Genomic DNA, 18540 nt, shown 5'->3' on the forward strand with positions numbered 1-18540 from the left:
AACTGAAGATATAGTCCATGAGCCAGACCACCAATCGCAATCGAAAGGGTGGGCAAATTCTTGTTGCTATTTTATTATTTCTATATATGTCCAGATTATTAATTGGTATGATAACCTTCGCACAAGAGTAGCTTAACAATATTTATCATGCATTCACTATTTTGACCATAAAAATGCCATATACACCAATTATGGCCATTCTCCGATGTTGCACATTTCATAATTTGTGTGCCACTACTGATGATTTAGAGCGCCTTTGCAGTTGCAGAAAGGCCCTGCAGATAATATTTGTTTGCACCACTAGTTTGATTGATTGATTGAAAACTTTATTGAACAACGTTAAACAAGTGTTCAAAAGGATTAAAACACAATAAAGCCAAAAGGCTTGTTTCCATTGTGGTCCTGTGTTGGCGCTAATTCCACTGGGTGCATGAGGGAGCGAGGGGGAAAATCGGCTTTAATATTGCTGTTAGGAGGAAGTAGCAGAGGACTTTTGTGAAATCACATTATACAGGTAACATTTTTAATGGTTTATATATACATCCAAGGTTAAGAAGGCTAAGATGTAGTGAGTAAAGATGACATTAACATTATAGCATATTACATCCATAGGTTTAGGGTTATTTAGGGGGAACTGGGGCATTGTTCATTAGGCTGACTGCAGAGAGGAAGAAACTGTTCTTGTGGCGTGAGGTCCTGGTCCGGATGGACCGGAGCCTTTTGCCAGAGGGGTGGGGCTGGAAGAGTTTGTGTCCAGGGTGAGAGGGGTCAGCAGCTATTCTGGCTCTGGTCTCCGGGTCCTGGAGATGTACAGCTCTTGAAGAGATGGGAGGCTTCAGCCGATCACCCTCTGGGCAGAGTGAATGACACGCTGCAGTTTGGCCTTGTCTCTGGCTGTAGCTGCAGCACACCAGACTGACATGGAGGATGTGAGGATGGATTCAGTGGTGGCAGTGTAGAAGTTCACCAGCATCTTCACAGGGAGGTGAAACTTCTTCAGCTGCAGCAGGAAGTATAGCCTATCCTCTGCTGAGGCTTCTTGGTGAGGGAGCTGATGTTCTGCTCCCATTGGAGCTCCTGGGAGATGGTGGTGCCCAGGAAGCAGAAGGACTCAACCAGGGTCGCTGTAGAGTCACAGAGGATGACAGGGGGGAGGGCAGGTGGGTCCTTTCTGAAGTCCACTATCATCTCCACTGTCTTCAGAGCGTTAGGGTTGTTCATGCTGCACCATGACACCAGAGGGTCCGTCTCGCTGCTGTAGGCCGACTCGTCCCCATCAGAGATGAGGCAGATGAGGGTGGTGTCAGCAAATTTCAGGAGCTTGACAGACTGGTGCCCAGATGTGCAGCTGTTGGTGTACAGGGAGAACAGCAGAGGAGAAAGGACGCAACCTTGGGGGGATCCAGTGCTGATGGTCCGGGTGTCAGAGACATGCTTCCCCAGCCTCATGAACTGCCGTCTGTCAGTCAGGAAGTCCGTAATCCACCTGCACATGGAGTCAGGCACATTAAGCTGGGAGAGCTTGTCACGGAGCAGAGCTGGGATGATCATATTGAAGGCAGAGCTGAAGTCCACAAACTGTATCCTGGCGTAGGATCCTGGGGAGTCCAGGTGCTAGTGGAGGGCCATGTTTACAGCGTCATCTACAGATCTGTTGGCTCTGTAGGTGAACTGTAATGTCCTTAAGGTGGGTCAAGACGAGGCACTCAAAAGTCTTCATGACCACAGAAGTCAGAGTAACGGGTCTGTAGTCATTAAGGCCTGTGAGCCTTGTCTTTTTGGGAACTGGAACAATGGCTGAGGCCTTGAAGCAAGCTGGCACATGACAGTTCTCCAGTGAGGTGTTAAAAATGTGTGTGAACACCGGAGACAGCTGATTGGCTTAGTGCTTCAGGGTGGAGGGGGAGACTTATACCCCTTTCCCACTGGCCAAAAAACCCGTTTAAACCCACAAATGCACCGACCCGCGTCAACCCGGGACGTCTGTCTGACTACCCATTTCTCCGACCATACATTTCTTTATTTTTGAGTCCATTAGTCCGACCTCCCATTTCTCCAACTTAAGTAGCCCTAACCCTCAACCTTACCCTAAACCTAACCTTAACACTGTAGAATGGGTAGTCGGAGAAATGAGCCGTTGGACTTTTCAATCGGACTGATGTATGCCCCCCCGTCGACCTGCGTCAAATGACTCGGCAAGCGACGCGGGTTAAAATCGCCTTCAATTGGCTCTGCTCTGATCGGCTTGCAGTGGGAACACCAGACCCGGCTCAACCCGCTAATTTATGTGATGACATTGGGCGTTACGTGATGCCACATCATCGCACCAGTCACGTCTCACGTAGGCTACCAAAACAAAGCTCTGCTTGCATTCAAGACTGGGATTTGAAGATCAAAGAACACTGACCAAAAAAGATTGAAAAAAAAGAAGCGACAGTCTGTTTAACTGACATGTTGTGCCGCGGACGTCCATCATAAGGCGGCCGCGGCAGACTCGCTGTCCTCCGTGGCGGGCGGCTGGGGCATGACACGGTGTTTCTCGCACTGCGAATGAAAGCGGGGCGACTGGTTTATGCGGGGGTTAGACAGACAGACCCGGCTCATTTTGGTCAGTGGGAAAGGAGCCAAATGCCGATTGTTAGCGGGTCGACCCGCATTTAAAAAACCTGCGTCGACCCGCTGATGTTAGTAGGAAAACGGCTAGAGTTTGGGCCTGCAGCTTTGCACGGGTTCAGCCGTTTAAACAGTCTCTTCACCTCTCCTTCTTTGATTTGATTTGATTTCTATGATGGAGAGAGGCGTGAGAGGTGTGGGGGAGGGTGGCACTGGGGTGTGGGGCTGTGTAGGTGATCCAAGTTTGGAGGAGCTGTTGCTGATCGATGGCTGGTGGTTGGAGGTGTGGGGGATATCAGGTCTGTCCCATTGTCTTTCAAAGCGGCAGTAGAACTGGCTGTTGGCCAGGCGTAGGTCATTGACAGAGGGAAACTTGAAATACTGTACTGGCAGTATGCTCCACATTATTTGTGACAGAAGGAGCAAGCTCTTTAGTTGATTTTAATTGTGTAAAAAAATATTTGTTTGTTCTTGTTATTGCATGAAAAGTAAAACACTCTAAAAACGTTGGCTATTTCATGTGTATGTTCTAATTTTTATCACATTTTCATTCACATATTCCTGAGGTGAGTCTATTATTTATTTATTTTTTTAAACTTTATTTTTAAGTGCAAAGTTTCAGTGTCATACAGAGACAAACATGACATATGAAACAAACAAGTCAGAACATTCAGGACACCAAGGCAAATCAATCATTTTGTCTCAGGAAGAAAAGAAACACACTACAACATTACTTCATGTAATATAGGGCCACAAATTTCCATAGATGGGAGGTGAAGAGGAAAGGGGGGCCTATGAAGAGCCAGCATAGTCCAACCAGCCAGGGGAAGGAGTACCTCCAGAGCAAGTCCATCAAAACATCAATCACAGCACCAAGGGCAAACAATGCAATATGAAAGGGAGAGAAAGGAACTGCTCTATTCTGTGTTCTCATTTACATACAAAAACCATTTTGACCAGTATTTTTGGGCTTTATTACAGTTCAGCCTTAGAGAGAAAGTCAACATCTCCATTTCATGTATATCTTTTACTGTGGCTGACCACTCTCCCACCGTCGGCGGCTCTCTGTTAAGCCATTTCCTAGTTATTGGTTTCTTGCCAGTTGTCAGTAGTATCTTTAGAAGGTATTTATCCTGGGAAGTAAGGTCAGTTGGTAGATTGCACAAATATACAGTTTGGAAATTATACTCAATGTCAAAACCAAGAATTGAATTTATTTCTTTAACGACATCTATCCAATAGTGTTGAATTACTGGACAGCACCAAAAGATGTGACTGTGGTCAGCCATTAAATTGTTACAATGAGGTGAGTCTATTATTATTACAGTAGGGTATTGATAAAAGAGAAAAACATCCTTGAAGTGATTTAGGCACCCTGAGTGGTCAACAAACAGCATAATACCGAACAAGCACTATACACAGTTTTCAAGTTTCCACTCTTCCGGTCCACCTATTCAACACATGATAACCACCACTAAGCTACCTGTTTGCAATGGTTATCATGCCAAACTGTTCACTAGAGATGTCTACCAAGTCAAAAAAACAAACTAGAAATTGCCCACCCGTTCGATTGCGGGAGGCCAATTTTGGGGTCTTGGCTCATGGACTAATAGTGTATACTTGACCTAGCCTAGAAATCTAGACGCACCCTAGCGGCAGCAAATATATTTGCTCCGTATACATTTTAATGATATAGTCTGGCTTGTCTTGACCTACATTTGAGATATAGGCTATCTGAAATGCAGTGTTTTGGACAGTAGAGTACTCAATTTAATTTGGTTATAAAATATCTAAAATTTTCAGTTTAGACTTGTTTTTCTTTTCTTTTTTTAAAATAAAAACTAAACAAAAACGAGCCTAGACACTGAAGTCGATTTGAATGGACATGGTGTATAATTTTTCAATGGAGGAGACAGACCATGGGTCCTCACCACAGGGGGCGGGGCATACGATATGTTGACAATCTGGGCTGCGCTGATTGGTTGGAAATAACCAGCTTTTCTATTTATCGAGGCTGGTCAGCTGGAGGTCTTTGTTACCCCGCTCATCGCGGTCTCCAGACAAGAATAATGACCAACATGCAACCCGTCACTTAACAGCAGCTTCCAGGGGGTTTTCAGGTCACCGCAGCTGCTGGGGAGGTGGGTCAGCACTCTTATCAATTACTTTCTCAAGTTTTATCCAGTGAAACAAAGAGCAGCGGTCTCTGCTGATGGTTAATTGCAAATTCCAGCAGCTTCGTCGGTAACTACGAGAACTCGGGTTCGGTCGCGCGCCAGGCTCGTTAAAAGAGTAGCTACATTTGAACTTAAATTCGAAATGTATCTGTTTTATTTTAACGTTTTTTAACATCTTGTTGTGTTAAACACACTGGAGAGGTTGCACAGTCTGTTTGTGGCCACTACTATAAATCCTCCAGGTGGAGTGGCCGGGCTGCTCGTCGTGTAGCACTCTGAATTATTAATGCTGGGATGTGGGCTCTAATTTTAGCTCGACTGTAGCCAACTGAAATATGGAAACCACTGCTATCAGCGTTTTTCAACTCCATCGGCTCAAGGGAAGGGAAGGTAGTGGATGAATCACTCAGCCAGTGTATCCGGGAAATAGACAATGCAATGCTGCTTTTAACTTTCTTTCTTTCTTTCTTTCTTTTTGTAAACGCTATCTTTAATTTTTAATCCATGCATCAGCTTTAGTAGGGAGACGCCGCCCCCGTCACCTGGACCACAATAGAAGGAGGGAGACACACCGGACACAATGAGTGAGGGTCCGAAGAAGCGGACCACCAGCAGCAGCAGCAGCGGGGGAGGAGGAGGTGGAGGAGGAGGGGGGCAGCCGGGGCAGCCGGAGCCCCCGGCCGCTGAGTCCGGTGAGGGGAAAGATGCAGGAGAAGGCTCCGGGGTAGCTCTGAAAAAACAGATCGGCCTGGTCAGCGCCTGTGGCATTATAGTGGGTAAGTCCATCCACACGGGCTTTGTTACCTCCTCATCAGGTGTGCTGCTACTATCACATCTTACCTTCAGACTTTGACTTTATTTTTTATTTTAGGCTATTTTTTTTTTTAGAAAATCTACAGTATTTTTTGATAAAAGGACAATCTGATGATTAATATTTACCTAATTTCTTAACAGCTACATGCCATCACTTCCTTTAAACCTAATATAAGTACTACTACCAATAACAAACCAAAGTCATGGTTTTACTTAATATTGCGTCCTCAAAAATAAAAAAAAGTCACTTTGGTTGAGTTGAAATTCCCTGCAGCTATTTGACAGCTTGACCCCAGTCATCCAGGTTATCTTTGTTAACTGTAAGCTCATGTTTAAAGTCCTTATTTAAATTTGACTTTTACAGTCGTGTAAACAAAACACAGAATTCAAGCTTCAGTGATTTTAAATAAACAAGGCATTTGCTTCGCACCCTAGGTGCTTTAACATCATCTACCCAAATCTGTCCCTTCTAAATCTAATTTAATTTCCCTGGGTCTCTCTGTTTGATTACTGGGCATGCTCACTGCTCTCCCAGCATCATGCATCCTCCATGTGCTTTCTTACTGCTGCTTTCAGGGAACTGTCATGAAAACTCTGCAGTCCCTGCCCACCTCCACATACAGAGGGAAAAAAAAACATGAGTCAATAAAAAGCAATCCCTTTAATGGGTGTTCCCCAACTGCAATTTCCATCACCATCAGAAATGCTGGAGTTTGGTTGCTGCACCACTGACAAGAAATGTCTGTTCGTAGGTTGTCTGCCTTGGCCCAAGTATAATGTATGTATGTTTATTAGGGATGTCCAACTATGCAGTAGACAAAATCTGGGCCTGTGTGGTGCCACTGTGTGCTTAAAACTGTAAAACATGTAGTCATCTCATTAAAACACTGCCCATATCAGTTACAATCTAAAGAACAAAGCTGAAGTTTAGATGTATTATGGATCAACAAAATCAGTGATACAGGGAAAAAAAATACAAAGTAACATACATGAAAAATGAACACAAAAAATGGCTGTTATAATGAATCAGTCTCTTTGAAGTATATCTGTTGACCGAAGCCCCTGTCTGTAGCTTTGCTGAATCCAACTCTAAAGTCCAGTCTTTACATGACGTGGGCTGTAATTTCATTCAAACTGCCTCTATTGTCAAAACGACTAAGTACTGTTAAATCATTATTCATCGTTTGAAGTCTCTCAGTGAATCGGAGACGACAGTTTTACCAGCCATGTAAAACTTTACAGAACTTGTTTTCAACAAAGACATTATTGTATCTGTCTCCAGACTTGGGTATGTTATTTCCTGCTGGTCTCAAGAGTCACAGGATATGAACTCATTCTTCCATTTCCTTGGGCATTAAAAGAAAAACATCATCTCTGTTAAGGCAACGGCAAATATGACATCAAAAGTCTTAGCAGCACCAATGTTGCTAATTTTTTTTGGCCAGCAGTGAGATGTATTTGACCAGTCTAAGCCTCGTCAGTTTTTGGTTTCTGGTTTTGCAACAGACTCTGAGGCTATAGATCTCATTAAAGGGATAGTTCACCCTAGAATGATATTTCGCTCATTATCTACTCACCCTCATGTTGACTAAGGGCTGGAAGAAGTTTCAGATTCCTCCGTGGCTTCTCTGAGTTACAGGGGGTCTCGGCATAGCAGTGCATGTCCATATAACGGTTGCAAAGGGACACCGGAGCTCTTCGTAAAAAAACACACACAAAAAAACATCCAAATACCTCCATGATGCTCGTATGTAATGTCCGTCTTGTGCTGAAGCCCCAAATTGCGTAATTGTCCCGAAAAAAATTAAATAAGTCTATATTTTAAGCTTGTTTGTAGCGGAAGCTTCTCGAAGCTCCTCTTCCTGGTCCGTCCAAATCTCGCGTGATTTGCGCCGGCGTCAGTGCGGTTACTGCGAATCACGCGAGATTTGGACGGACCAGGAAGAGGAGCTTCGAGAAGCTTCCGCTACAAACAAGCTTAAAATATAGACTTATTTAATTTTTTTCGGGACAATTACGCAATTTGGGGCTTCAGCACAAGACGGACATTACATACGAGCATCATGGAGGTATTTGGATGTTTTTTTGTGTGTGTTTTTTTACGAAGAGCTCCGGTGTCCCTTTGCAACCGTTATATGGACATGCACTGCTATGCCGAGACCCCCTGTAACTCAGAGAAGCCACGGAGGACTCTGAAACTTCTTCCAGCCCTTAGTCAACATGAGGGTGAGTAGATAATGAGCGAAATATCATTCTAGGGTGAACTATCCCTTTAAGGACCCACAAAGACTGAATGTTATATGCCCAATTTTGGACATTTACAGAAGAATCCATTGGGGATCAATTAGTGAAAACACTCAGTTGGCCAAGGCTAAACTGAGCACATTTGGCATGAGCTCCAAAGGAAACAGGTGATCATGTGACAGGAAATTGTAGATGTTCATTAAGTCTGCATTCTTCTTCAGTGATTCTCCAACTGCTCATCATTAATCAACAACATACCTGTACTATGTATACTTGTATCTCTTTGTAAGGAAGAGGGGTGGTTTAATTCATTTTATTCACTTTTTTTAATGTAGCCTACATTTAAAGTGGCTACAAGCAACTCTTCAGCATTATCAGCACTTGCCACTTCTAGTGTTTCCATGTTGTATTAATGGTGGCCTCATTGTTGCAAAGGCTGGATTGAATATAACAGAATGTAGTTTAGTTCAGTTTCACCACTGCTCATTTTAGAAAGGGCATCAGAAAAAGCAAAAATCTTCGCACATCTATTTCCTTGGCCGGTGCGTCGGAGGATGACAACAATTAAGTCCAAATCAAACAAAGAAGAGTTCCCGTACACATGGCCAACTTGCAGAATTTATTGCGACGTTTTGGTACTAGACCTTTTTCAAGCAAATGTTTGTGCCAACACAGGAAGCCACCTTAAATAGGAGTGGCACCAGCAACGCGTTTCGCCCTGTGGGCTTCATCAGCCTGATGAAGCCCACAGGGCGAAACGCGTTGCTGCTGTTTTTAACAATAAATTAATTGAATGTACCCCATTGTGTGCGGTGAAACCTTCTTTTCTTTTTCCATGGTTTTTGTTCCTGATACCACCTGCACCAATGTGGAGTTTTATCTGAGCTGTGCAGGGGCAATCTCTTCTCTATTTTAGAAGACAGAGGGACTTGCAATAAAAAGTGTGCAAGTAGGATACAGTAAAAATCTGAAACGGTCTGAAAGAAAAAAAGAAAGGGCATCAGAAAACACGTTCTTAGTTCAGATGGTCAAATAGACATATATAATCACTGCCATAAATCATAGGTTCACAGATGTTTCTGGCTGTCAGTACCAGCGTTGGCAGCATGGCTCCTGCTATCAGCCATGGCTGCTCTCCAAAGCGAGCAGGAGCTGTAAGAATCCCAAATTGAACTAGAAACCCAATCTCAGTGCTACGGTACAGACAGAGTCAAAGGCAGTGGGACAAATCCTGCTGAGCTGATGCCTCAGTGGGCCAGTGAGTCATAAAAAAAAAACATTGTTTTTACCGGCCCTGTCACTCTCTATATCAGCCTTCCTCTTGTCCGAGCCGATATGTTCAGGGCTGAGTGTGACCATGGCTCTCCTCACCAAGGGAATGCCCTGCCAAGGTTCTCTCTTGTTTCACCTTGTTTGCCATGTTTGTCATCACCTTCTTCGCCTCCTCTGATAATTGGGCTCTTTTTCTTTGGCTGGGTAGAACATCCACAGCTTATCTGGTTGTTCCGTTGTCTGCCCTTTCCTTTACCACCTGAGGAAAGCTACCATTAGCAGGCAGGGAAATAACAGCTAAGTTTTTGTTTTTGTAATCACAGACAACCTTTCCTTTGTGCTGTGAATCGAGATTTAATTTTTGAGCGATATTTTGTGCCCAGCAGCAGACAGAATTGCAACATGAAAGCCAGGCTTACAGGGGACCAACCCATACAGAGATGGTGTCAATATTCCTTAGAAATCACATTGTGAAATCCACATTGAAGAAGCAAACCACTTGTTGTCTATTGTTGCTTTGAATGCTAACGTTTGCCTACAGTCTCCAGTGTTCTTAATCTGTTTCTGTCTGTGTCTCTCTTTCACTCACTCACTCAGGCAACATCATTGGCTCGGGGATTTTTGTGAGTCCTAAGGGGGTCCTGGAGAATGCCAGCTCAGTGGGTGTGGCCCTCATTGTGTGGGTCACCACTGGAGTAATCACAGCTATTGGTGCTCTCTGCTACGCAGAATTAGGCGTGACCATCCCCAAGTCAGGGGGAGACTACTCCTATGTCAAAGACATCTTTGGAGGACTGGCTGGGTGAGAAGAAATGCTCTTCATGATAAACACCTGAAGGATTTACAACATTCTCATATGGTTGTTTGGTCTCAGCTCTTCTAGCAAAGCCACTACACAGAGTTAAAAAGCAAAACATGGACTGTGCTGGTGCCATGGAGTTAATGTATTATCCCCAGAATTCTTTGAAAGATACCTGAACCATATTGTACTCAGAGGGACAAATATTTGCAGTTATTAAAAATTTGTTTTCCATTATGATTTATACACTATTATATAATAATAATAAGATGTATGCCTCAAAAACACAGGACAATGGTACAAACAGAAAGATTAGATAAAATTAAAACTAAAAACTAAAAATATTTCCTGAACCTGATTAGCATGACATAAATAAAAAATGACATGGCACATTGTAGCAAGCCTTTTGTAATTAATAGGAATTTTACAGTTCACCATGTTAATAAAGCCTCATGTAATCTAGTTAGCATTTTCGGCATCCCTGAATGTCATTGACCCAGTTCTCTCATCTTCAACAACAATGCTCCAGTGCATTATTATAATGTACTTTTGTTAATATGCTTAATTCCCTTTGTTTTCCACTGCATTTTTCTGTAACAAGGGCGGGTGTTCTCACACAGTATGTTGTGCTCGTTTGTGTGCATCTATGCAGTTCTGTGCCTTTGTTGGTGTGTGACAGGAATCTTTTGCTGCGTCTCATTAACCCCCGGCTCCCTGCGCTGTCTCTCTCAGGTTTCTGCGTCTGTGGATTGCAGTGTTGGTTATCTACCCCACTAACCAGGCTGTGATTGCTCTCACTTTCTCCAACTACGTCCTGCAGCCTCTCTTCCCCTCCTGCCTCCCCCCAGAGACTGGGCTTCGACTGCTGGCTGCCGTCTGTCTGTGTAAGTGATTAAATAATACAGAACATTGAATCACAATCGGTTGAGGTTAGTGCATCATTAACAGATCATGAAGGAACATGATGCAGCCCACTTTGATGGGGAATTGGGGATGGTCATTTTAAGGCTTTGTTTCTTTAAAAAAATAGCACTTCATGTATTTCTTACAATCTAGAGCACAGTCCCTCTGAGAAACACTTGTAGGTGGAGGATTATATTGTTGGTGAAGCTTTGCAGAAACTGCTTGGCTTGACAGTGAATGCTTCATAATGTCTTTGTGTCTGTGGAGGTGTTTTGTCAGGTCTTAATTTGATAACTCTGAGATAATTAGTCTTGGGCTGGGCGACAAGTGAGATCCAAACTGCAAGCGTGGGATTTGAAATGAATGTATCAGACAATGAGGGTCGAACAAAAAGGCTGTTGAGTTGTATTCTAGGAGGCCAAAGCTGTCTATAGGAGCTGTAGTCATGATATATGGGCCATATGTGTTCACATCTCTTTTGCAGTGTGAACACACTGAGGGACCGCCTACTGACGTCCTATGTCAAATTAGTCGTAACAAAGCTTTATTATGACCTGAAAATATTTCACTAGTTGAAATTAATCTTTTTTTTGTCACTGTAAGAGCTGTGCTCTCTCACTCACTGAGTACACCAGGTCTGAACAGGGGCTTGGCCTTATTCCTGGATACTCTGACTTGACCGTAAATCTTCATAAATGTCATGTCTTTGCTGTGTAGGGGGGAAACTGACGAGAAATGCTGGTACATGCTGTGTATTATCACTCCCTGTAGTTGAAACATCGTAACTTTTAAAAAAATATACTTTATTGCAGGATTGCACAAGTCGTTAGTTCATGTTCCAGTACACATCTTTTTAGTCATTGGAGCATTCCTACAAAATGTATGCAATTTATAGTGAAAAACAAAGAAGAAGAAAAAAAAAAGTTCATGGTAAAGGGAAAAAAAGCATAAAATAGAACAAAAAAATATGTATACACAAAATTATTCTATTCAGAGATCTAGTAAACATTTCTTCCGGGCTGGACTCTTCAGTTTTATTTATTTATATAATCAATCCACTTATTCCATCTTTTCAGACATTCTGGTTCTTGATTTCTGATTCTATATGTAATTTTTTCCATTTCCAAAATATTATTTCCAGTTAATTTCCAGTTATTAAAAGAAGGTAAAATGGGTTTTTGCCAATTTCTTGTTATTTGCTTCAGAGCTGCTATTCTGAGTATTCTGTATAAGTATTTGTCTTTTTCTGTTGTAAGTTCAGCTGGTGTTATTCCTAAAACAATGCATTGTGGTTCCAATGTTTTTTTTAAATTGGAAAATCTAAAAAATAGATTCTGTAGTTTTTTTTCCAGAATGGTTTTAGTGATGGGCAGAAATAGAAAATGTGTGAGTGGTTTGCATGGTGCTCGGCACAATTTCTCCAGCAGTCTGGGGTGATGGGTGTTGTGAATTTAGACTGTATTTCTGGAGTAATGAAAAAGCGTGTGTATACCTTCCATGAGAATTCCCTCCAATATCCAATCGTCGTCTTCTATTTGTGAACATCGTAACTTAAAGCGATGTTGTCTTTCTTTGCACAGTGCTGCTGACGTGGGTGAACTGTCACAGCGTGCGCTGGGCTACGTGTGTCCAAGATGTCTTCACCACTGGCAAGCTTCTGGCCCTGGGCCTCATCATAATCATGGGCTTCGTCCAAATCTGCAAAGGTAGCTAATCTTTTCTCTTTTCTGTTTGACGTTTTCAACTTCTGTTAATTTTGTTTGATCTAATGTTCCCCAATCTTTTTGCCTTGTTGTTGAGTAGTGTCAACAAAAGCTACATATAATAACTGAATTTGCAAAACTGGTCAGCTGAGGAGTGACACTCCCCCTCTGAATGAATTTCAGTTCTTTTTTAAAGTCTGAATAGTTGAAGTTATCCAGAGGTTCAGTTCTTTATAACTGATCTCATCCCACATTCACATTCTTTTTCCTGACTCCCATTCAGAAATCATTGTCTTGGTGATAAAATGGGGAAAAACAGTTTTTGAGGAGGGCGCACAGTTACCATGGCTGTGTGTGTGTGTGTGTGTGTGTGTGTGTGTGTGTGTGTGTGTGTGCGGTCCCCTATGCCTCTCACAGGATCCGTGATCCCAGCGTGAGAGATTAAAGTCCCTCATCGCTCTTCATCCCACTCATAATCCAGATCCACTCACACATGCCCACACACACTTCTAGGCCCAACAGTGAACTCCTACTACATGTGAATTATTTGCCTCATATCCCAAAGATAGACGTTTGAGATGCAGGCTAATTAATATATAACTTTTCTTGATCAAAATTTTACCTTTATGCAGATCTAGTATTGATTAATGTTTTAAGAATATTTAGTGGGCCAAGACATCAGACCTAATCATAAAGATATTTATTTGTATAAGTGTCTAACAGATGCTATACATAAAGGATGGAGAGGAACATGTAGTACCTTATGGACACCTCAATTCAAGATCATGTTGTGTTGGGCGCCCTCTGCTGCTCAGATTGTGTTACTGAAAAGCAGGTCACCTAAAAGTTAATTTGCATTACATTGAATATCTAATATCTATTCTTTGGTTGACAGGTCACTATTACTGGTTGGAGCCAGTACACGCCTTTGAGACCTTCCGTGACTACGATGTTGGTCTCATAGCTCTGTCCTTCCTGCAAGGATCTTTTGCGTACGGAGGCTGGAACTTCCTCAATTATGTAACAGAGGAGTTGGTAGACCCATATAGGTAATACGCACTTTTTGAAACCATTCTTGCAGTATTTGCGTTCAAGTATTAACACAGAGCATTATATATGAAAAATATCAGAGTTCTAAATCTTGGAAGACAAGAAGAATTATGCACTACCCTGTGCAATACATTTTTAATATGTACCTATTAGAAAGTGAGTATCCATATCACAAAAGAGTGTGGTTTGCACCAGTTCCTCCACTTTGAGGACATGAGGAACCTTTCTGAAAGAGTGGGCAGTGTAACCTTGTATTGTCTATGTCTTGTTTTCAATATTGAACAACTCTTTATATAAATTCAGACATGATTAGACCAATATAAATGACTGTTTTCGCAATGTTGCTGGGCTTCCTGTTGTTTACACTATCCCTGCTAGTTAATTCCCCCTTCCCCCAGGTTATGTGGTCTGTGAGTTTTATCTCAGTGAATTTTCTCCTGTCTTAGTCTGAGATCTTGTCTTTTGTCCCCAGGAACCTACCGCGGGCCATCGCCATCTCCATCCCAGTGGTCACCTTCGTGTATGTGTTTGCCAACGTGGCCTACGTCACGGCCATGAGCCCCCAGGAACTGCTGGCCTCTAATGCTGTAGCAGTGGTGAGGAAACCTGATCCACAGCCTCTCTGATCTGACTGAGTGTGTGTTAATGCACGCAGAGGATGCACGTTTTTAGAAACTTGTTATCACCTTGAAATGATTTAGTTCTGTTGCCTAGCAGCGATTTAGAGCGGCAGTGCTGACCTGAAGCATGCTCATCGTTGTACCATAATGCTTGTAACGCTCAGTGCATCATGCTTTAGCATCTAGCTTTGAAATACCTTGATTAGTGGTGGATATTAAATGTGTTTTAACTGTGTACTCGTTTATCCTCCTCCTCCTCTTCTCTCTTTCTACTCCTAATATTTCTCCCAGACATTTGGAGAGAAATTGCTAGGAGTAATGTCATGGATCATGCCCATCTCTGTGGCGCTCTCCACCTTCGGGGGAGTCAATGGCTCCCTCTTCACATCGTCGCGGTCAGTTTGTCCTCCCCTGCCCTTCCCCTCCTGTCCAACCTGTCTTCTCATTGCAGCTTGTGTGCTCGCTTGCTTTTTTTTTTGTCTCATTTCCATCCAGATATTTAGATGTACACAGATAAATGGTGTAAGCAGGGTGAAAATGCACAGCTATACGGAATATAGTGGTCAAACTCATATCTGGGACCACAAACTGGATTTCAGTGAAATTACCTGATTGGAAAATAGTTGAAAATAGTGAGCCTTTGAGTGACAGTGAGAAATCTCTCATCATGTCACTCCTGGTTTGGTGCATTTTCAGCCTGCAATTCCACCTCTGCTGTTCCTTTATGCACCGTGTTTCTATAATCTCCTGAGCTGTCCCTTCAGCTGCTGAGTGTTCACGGTGAGCGAGCACCATCTGGCTCCGCTCTCAGGACTTAACCGTCCTTGGTTCTGTCTCACAGACTGTTTTTCGCCGGGGCAAGGGAAGGCCATCTCCCACGTCTGCTGGCCATGATTCATGTCACACGCTGCACTCCTATTCCGGCCTTACTGTTCACCGTGAGTCCTGCCCTAATCAGTGAAAAAAACTCAACGTTCACTTCTTTGTCCTCTTTGTTCTTTGCCCTTTCCTCCCATGTGCAAAAAATAACTTTTGTCCCACCCACCCTCCTCCCTCTCTCTTACCACATCCAGTTGATCTCCACTCTGCTGATGTTGTGCACCAGTGACATTTACACCCTCATAAACTATGTGGGTTTCATCAACTACCTCTTCTATGGCGTCACTGTCGCCGGGCAGATTGTGCTGCGCATCAAAGAGCCTGACATGTATCGACCCATCAAGGTAAAGACACGTAGGGAGTGATTTGGGTTTGAGTTTTTTTTTTTTTTTTTTTTTTTTATATATTTTTTTGGCTTTTCATGCCTTTATTCGATAGGACAGTTGAGAGTGTGACAGGAAATGGGAGGCAGAGATGGGGGGAATGACATGCAGGATAGGGCCGTCCGACGCGGGACTCGAACCGGGGCCGCCTGCAGCGAGGACTATAGCCTCAACACATGGGGCGGGTGCTCTACCAACTGAGCTAAACACCGCCCCTGGGTTTGAGTTTTGAGAGCTGTTCTGCAAAAGTATCATGCAGTGGACATCATGATGCTGTAGTGACAATACACTATACACTCACTGAGCACTTCATTGGGAACACTAGTACACCTATTCATCCATGCAGTATCCAATCAGCCAGTCATGTGGCAGCACTGTGGAGCATAAAACCATGCAGATACAGGTCAGAAGGTTCAGGTAATGGTCACATCAAACATAATAAAGCAAAGATAATTGGGAGTGTTTCTGAACCTGCTGATTAGCTGAGAGTTTAACCCAATTGAGTATTACTCAAAATGGAACAACAACAACAACAACACCTTTATCAATTAACCATTGTTTGAATAGCACCGTCTAAATATTGATGCTGGCCATGTACATCTTTATGGCAGTTTGAGGCCCTTCTCAGTAATGGTGTTGGTGTTCCTTAAAGTGTGCATTGAATGTTCTTGATATTCTGCTGTCTTTACAGGGTTTTAAAGATGACTTGATTTGGCTAAAACCTGATCTGGTAGAATCTTAATGACTTTTTCCAGTTATTTTTCACATCCACCTTTGAAATTGTGACCAGTTACTCTTCATTTATAGGTCCTGGATGGCACCCAGACGGCACAGATCAGACGGAATTTCTAATATCCAGTGTTTAACAGTACATCTCAGAGTAAATAGGAAATAGGAGTCTGATGTCTATACATGAGTGGTGGAAAAAATCGTTAATGTGAATTTTATGTTTCAGGCTTAGAACAAAATTGAATGTTAAGATGACCTGTTTACAACTGCGTACTGTCATTATTTATTTTTCCACTGAAATGCATTTCAAGATGACATGCATGTTAAGTGTCTGAGGTTTGAGAACGCTGTCCTTCATCCTGCAGGTGAGCCTCATATGGCCGGTGATCTACCTGCTGTTCTGGGCCTTCCTGCTGGTCTTCTCCCTCTACTCTGAGCCTGTGGTGTGTGGGATTGGACTGGCCATCATGATGACTGGTGTTCCTGCATATTTCCTGGGAGTGTACTGGGAAAACAAGCCACAATGTTTTGATATCACCATTGGTAAGGCAACATCACGATGGCTTGTCTGTTTTTATTGAATTTCTAGACCTTGTTTTGTTCAGTATTAGCAGCTACAATAATGTTTGATCTCTGTGGTGAATTGCTGTGTGGAGAGCTTATATTCAACCCATTTTCATTTGTAATTGGACATTTAATTCAGCTCAATCAGGCTGAAAGCCACATACTCTGTACTCTGTCAGTAGTTGTATCAAGTGTACATTCTCTTCTAATATAAAATGATTTCCCTTGCCTCTTCTATCCCCAACTGTATCCAGGTAAAATCACTCATCTGTGCCAAAAGCTCTGTTCAGTGGTCTACCCAAACATGGGGGAAAACCCAGAGGCCAGCAGTCCACAAAAGAAAGAGGAAGGAAGCGGGGAAAATTGACCCTCAAATGGCTTTTGAACACATGTACAGACAAGTCCCCAGTTGTGGTTTGTGAGTGAAGAAAGACGCATGGAGTCCCAAAAGATGACCGTACTTATTCACCTAATGAAAATCTTTGTCTAATATCGTCTTCAGCACTGGACTGTCTTACTGTTTTTCACTGGCCTTAATTCTGAAAACACTTGTTTCAGCGTCTGTGTGGTTGAGATGAAATATCACTGACACTAAACAGGTGGTGAATCACTGCCATGTTTTGTTTTCTCCTCAGTATTTATGTATTTTCCTTTGTTTGTCTTGAACTATGTTTGTGTGGAAAATATTTTATGTCTAATTTCATAATCAAAGCTGTATATAAACTACATATTGAATGTATTGTTTATATTCACCTCATCACAGCAACACTAAAAATGTCATTTCAGATGCTCTAATAATTTTTATTCTCTGTCATATTTAAATCTCTAGTCCTGATCATCACCACAGAAAGTTGATAACTTGTTTACTATCGCACATTTAGTCATCAAAGTCCTGGAGGTTTTCTGAAATATTAAACAAATGCATTAAGACAAGTTGCCCCACAAAACTGCCATGTTCATGACCCTTGACATTAATAGAAAACTCATGATAAAAATGAACGCTCCTGAGAAGTCTCTCAGCAAAACATGTTTAACATATGGCGACCATATAATTATTATATAATCTGTGTTGTGACTTTTATTAATTTTTTTGTCTCAGACTTTTTTGGTACCTCAGTTATCAGGGTTCATAGCTGCCTCCATAGTCTCACTTTGTGTTGGTTGTGCTAACTTCCTTATCTATCCATAAATATTTCATCCACCTGTTGGAACCATAGACTGTGGTTGGAACACCTGACGTAGAGGGGGTGGAGTCCACGCACAATGAGTGATCAAATTGCGGAAGTCAGTGGAAGGAATGACAAGTCTAGGTGGGTCAAGATGTCATATTGCCATGAATAAGGCTGGAAGCAAGATGGTTTATACTTCAAAATAAAGGTGAAGCCGTAATCAAGTCAAATCTTTTAACTTGATGCAGCCTATCTTATTTTTTGATATATGATAACCATTCATCAAGTAGCCTACAGTCTACATATACGCACAAAGGTGGAAGAACTTTTTGGCTTGGCATCAGCATTATATGTCCAAGTAGATAGGCTATGTTCTTAGCAATTGATGGAATTACTGAAAATCAGTGAGCACATAGTAAACGTGTTTGTCTCTTTTACAGTCTATGGTTTGTCTAGTCTTGTGGCCTGACTCCTGAGCTGTCGATGGTATGAGCAGTGGTAGAAAAAACCACAAGCCTTTAGGCTACTTACATAATGTGACTTGGCAAAGTCGAAATTTCTTTGAAAGCATATTTAAATTGCTCTAAAAAGGCCAGTTATTTCCTGAACTAAAACAAAAACA

The 18540-nt window shown here is 42.4% G+C and overlaps 1 protein-coding gene across 1 annotated transcript; it reads left to right on the forward strand.

Annotated features, from left to right (window-relative positions):
• Positions 1-4625: 4625 nt before the first annotated feature.
• On the forward strand, positions 4626-17522 carry slc7a8b (solute carrier family 7 member 8b). The gene is made up of 12 exons (XM_085804961.1): positions 4626-4754; positions 5304-5566; positions 9717-9921; positions 10651-10802; positions 12402-12527; positions 13420-13573; positions 14047-14170; positions 14486-14589; positions 15036-15132; positions 15268-15417; positions 16551-16728; positions 17004-17522. The coding sequence occupies exons 2-12, from the start codon at positions 5371-5373 to the stop codon at positions 17114-17116; spliced, it is 1599 nt and encodes a 532-aa protein (XP_085661087.1). The 5' UTR covers positions 4626-4754; positions 5304-5370; the 3' UTR covers positions 17117-17522.
• The last annotated feature ends 1018 nt before the right edge of the window (positions 17523-18540 follow it).

Source organism: Trachurus japonicus, chromosome 17 (assembly GCF_045865225.1).
Source record: "Trachurus japonicus isolate A0001 chromosome 17, Traja_1.0".
Classification (NCBI taxonomy): Eukaryota; Metazoa; Chordata; class Actinopteri; order Carangiformes; family Carangidae; genus Trachurus; species Trachurus japonicus.

What these genes read in the sequence shown, in the direction of transcription:
- slc7a8b (XM_085804961.1), top strand. Translation starts at nt 5,371, where the DNA reads ATGAGTGAGGGTCCGAAGAAGCGGACCACCAGCAGCAGCAGCAGCGGG. An exon ending in CTTCGTCCAAATCTGCAAAG is followed by an intron (nt 12,528 to 13,419) that starts GTAGCTAATCTT and finishes TTTGGTTGACAG; the next exon opens with GTCACTATTACTGGTTGGAG. An exon ending in ATGTTTTGATATCACCATTG is followed by an intron (nt 16,729 to 17,003) that starts GTAAGGCAACAT and finishes AACTGTATCCAG; the next exon opens with GTAAAATCACTCATCTGTGC.